Source organism: Sinocyclocheilus rhinocerous, unplaced genomic scaffold, assembly GCF_001515625.1.
Source record: "Sinocyclocheilus rhinocerous isolate Xijiao unplaced genomic scaffold, SAMN03320098_v1.1 C36469657, whole genome shotgun sequence".
NCBI lineage: Eukaryota > Metazoa > Chordata > Actinopteri > Cypriniformes > Cyprinidae > Sinocyclocheilus > Sinocyclocheilus rhinocerous.
The window spans coordinates 1-1171 of NW_015781633.1; the positions used below are offsets into that span (position 1 = coordinate 1).

The 1171-nt window shown below is 42.9% G+C and overlaps 1 protein-coding gene across 1 annotated transcript; it reads left to right on the top strand.

Moving 5' to 3' along the window:
* Positions 1–251: 251 nt before the first annotated feature.
* Positions 252–985, top strand: LOC107736068 (roquin-2-like; the record flags this gene model as incomplete). The annotated part of the gene is made up of 2 exons (XM_016547572.1): positions 252–425; positions 785–985. Coding segments are annotated over exons 1-2 (375 nt in total), but the record flags the coding sequence as incomplete, so codon positions are not given.
* Between the last annotated feature and the right edge of the window lie 186 nt (positions 986–1171).

Sequence of the window (1171 nt, forward strand, 5' to 3'; positions counted from 1 at the left end):
TTGTAAATAATCCGAAATATATTCCTTTAATGCATGTGAAGGGAATATCCAAATGTGTGTTTGTGCTTGGCTGTCAATGATGATTACTCATAGGGCAGATTCTGACTGGGACAACACAGATTTTCCCATCTGATCTCATTTTGAGTTTTCTAGTCTGAGAACACCCAGAGCATGAATCTGTTTGTCTGACCAAGCACACATTGCTCGACCCCAGCACTAACTGTGTGTCTCTGTCCATATGTATCGCAGCCATGCAGGAAGACGCTCTGAAGCTGGTGCTGCTGGCGCTGGAGGACGGCTCGGCTCTCTCGCGGAAGGTTCTGGTGCTGTTTGTGGTGCAGAAACTGGAAGCGCGCTTCCCTCAGGCGTCTAAGACCAGCATCGGTCATGTAGTGCAGCTGCTGTACCGCGCCTCCTGCTTTAAGGTCAGAGCTAAAATCAGCTTCCTTTGCGCTAAAACCGCTGATCACTTAACAGCCATTACGCTCAGTACTCCTTCTGTGTGGACTAGGAAAAGAGTGATCTGATGTGTTAAGCCTGCCGTAACGTGATATCATGTGGACATAAAGTGCTTGGCAATGGGAATATCTAATAAACTTGATATTTGTAAATGAGCTCGAGACCTTTACTGGAGCTTGATTTACTGTGGCACCTTATGAAATCAATAATTTCCATGAAATGTCGATCTGCGGTGCTTGTTTGGCTCAAGTTGAGTGTGGTAATTATGGGGCTTGCGCTAAACTTATATGCACACCGATATGCATTTCTCTTGCTCTGTTTTCAGGTGACCAAACGTGATGAAGACTCCTCCCTCATGCAGCTCAAGGAGGAGTTTCGCACTTACGAAGCCCTGCGCCGCGAACACGATGCTCAGATCGTTCACATCGCAATGGAAGCGGGACTGCGCATCTCACCGGAGCAGTGGTCGTCTCTGCTGTACGGGGATCTCATGCACAAATCTCACATGCAGTCAATCATAGACAAGGTACCACATGTATATTGCACAAAGCTTAAAAATAATATAATATAAAATAATAATATAATAATAAATATATAAATAATTAAAATACGACATCAAATAATATTGGAATAATAATTGGAATAATAATTTAATACATTTTTATAAGTCTCTCATGCTCACCAAGGCTGCAATTATTTGATAAAAAATACA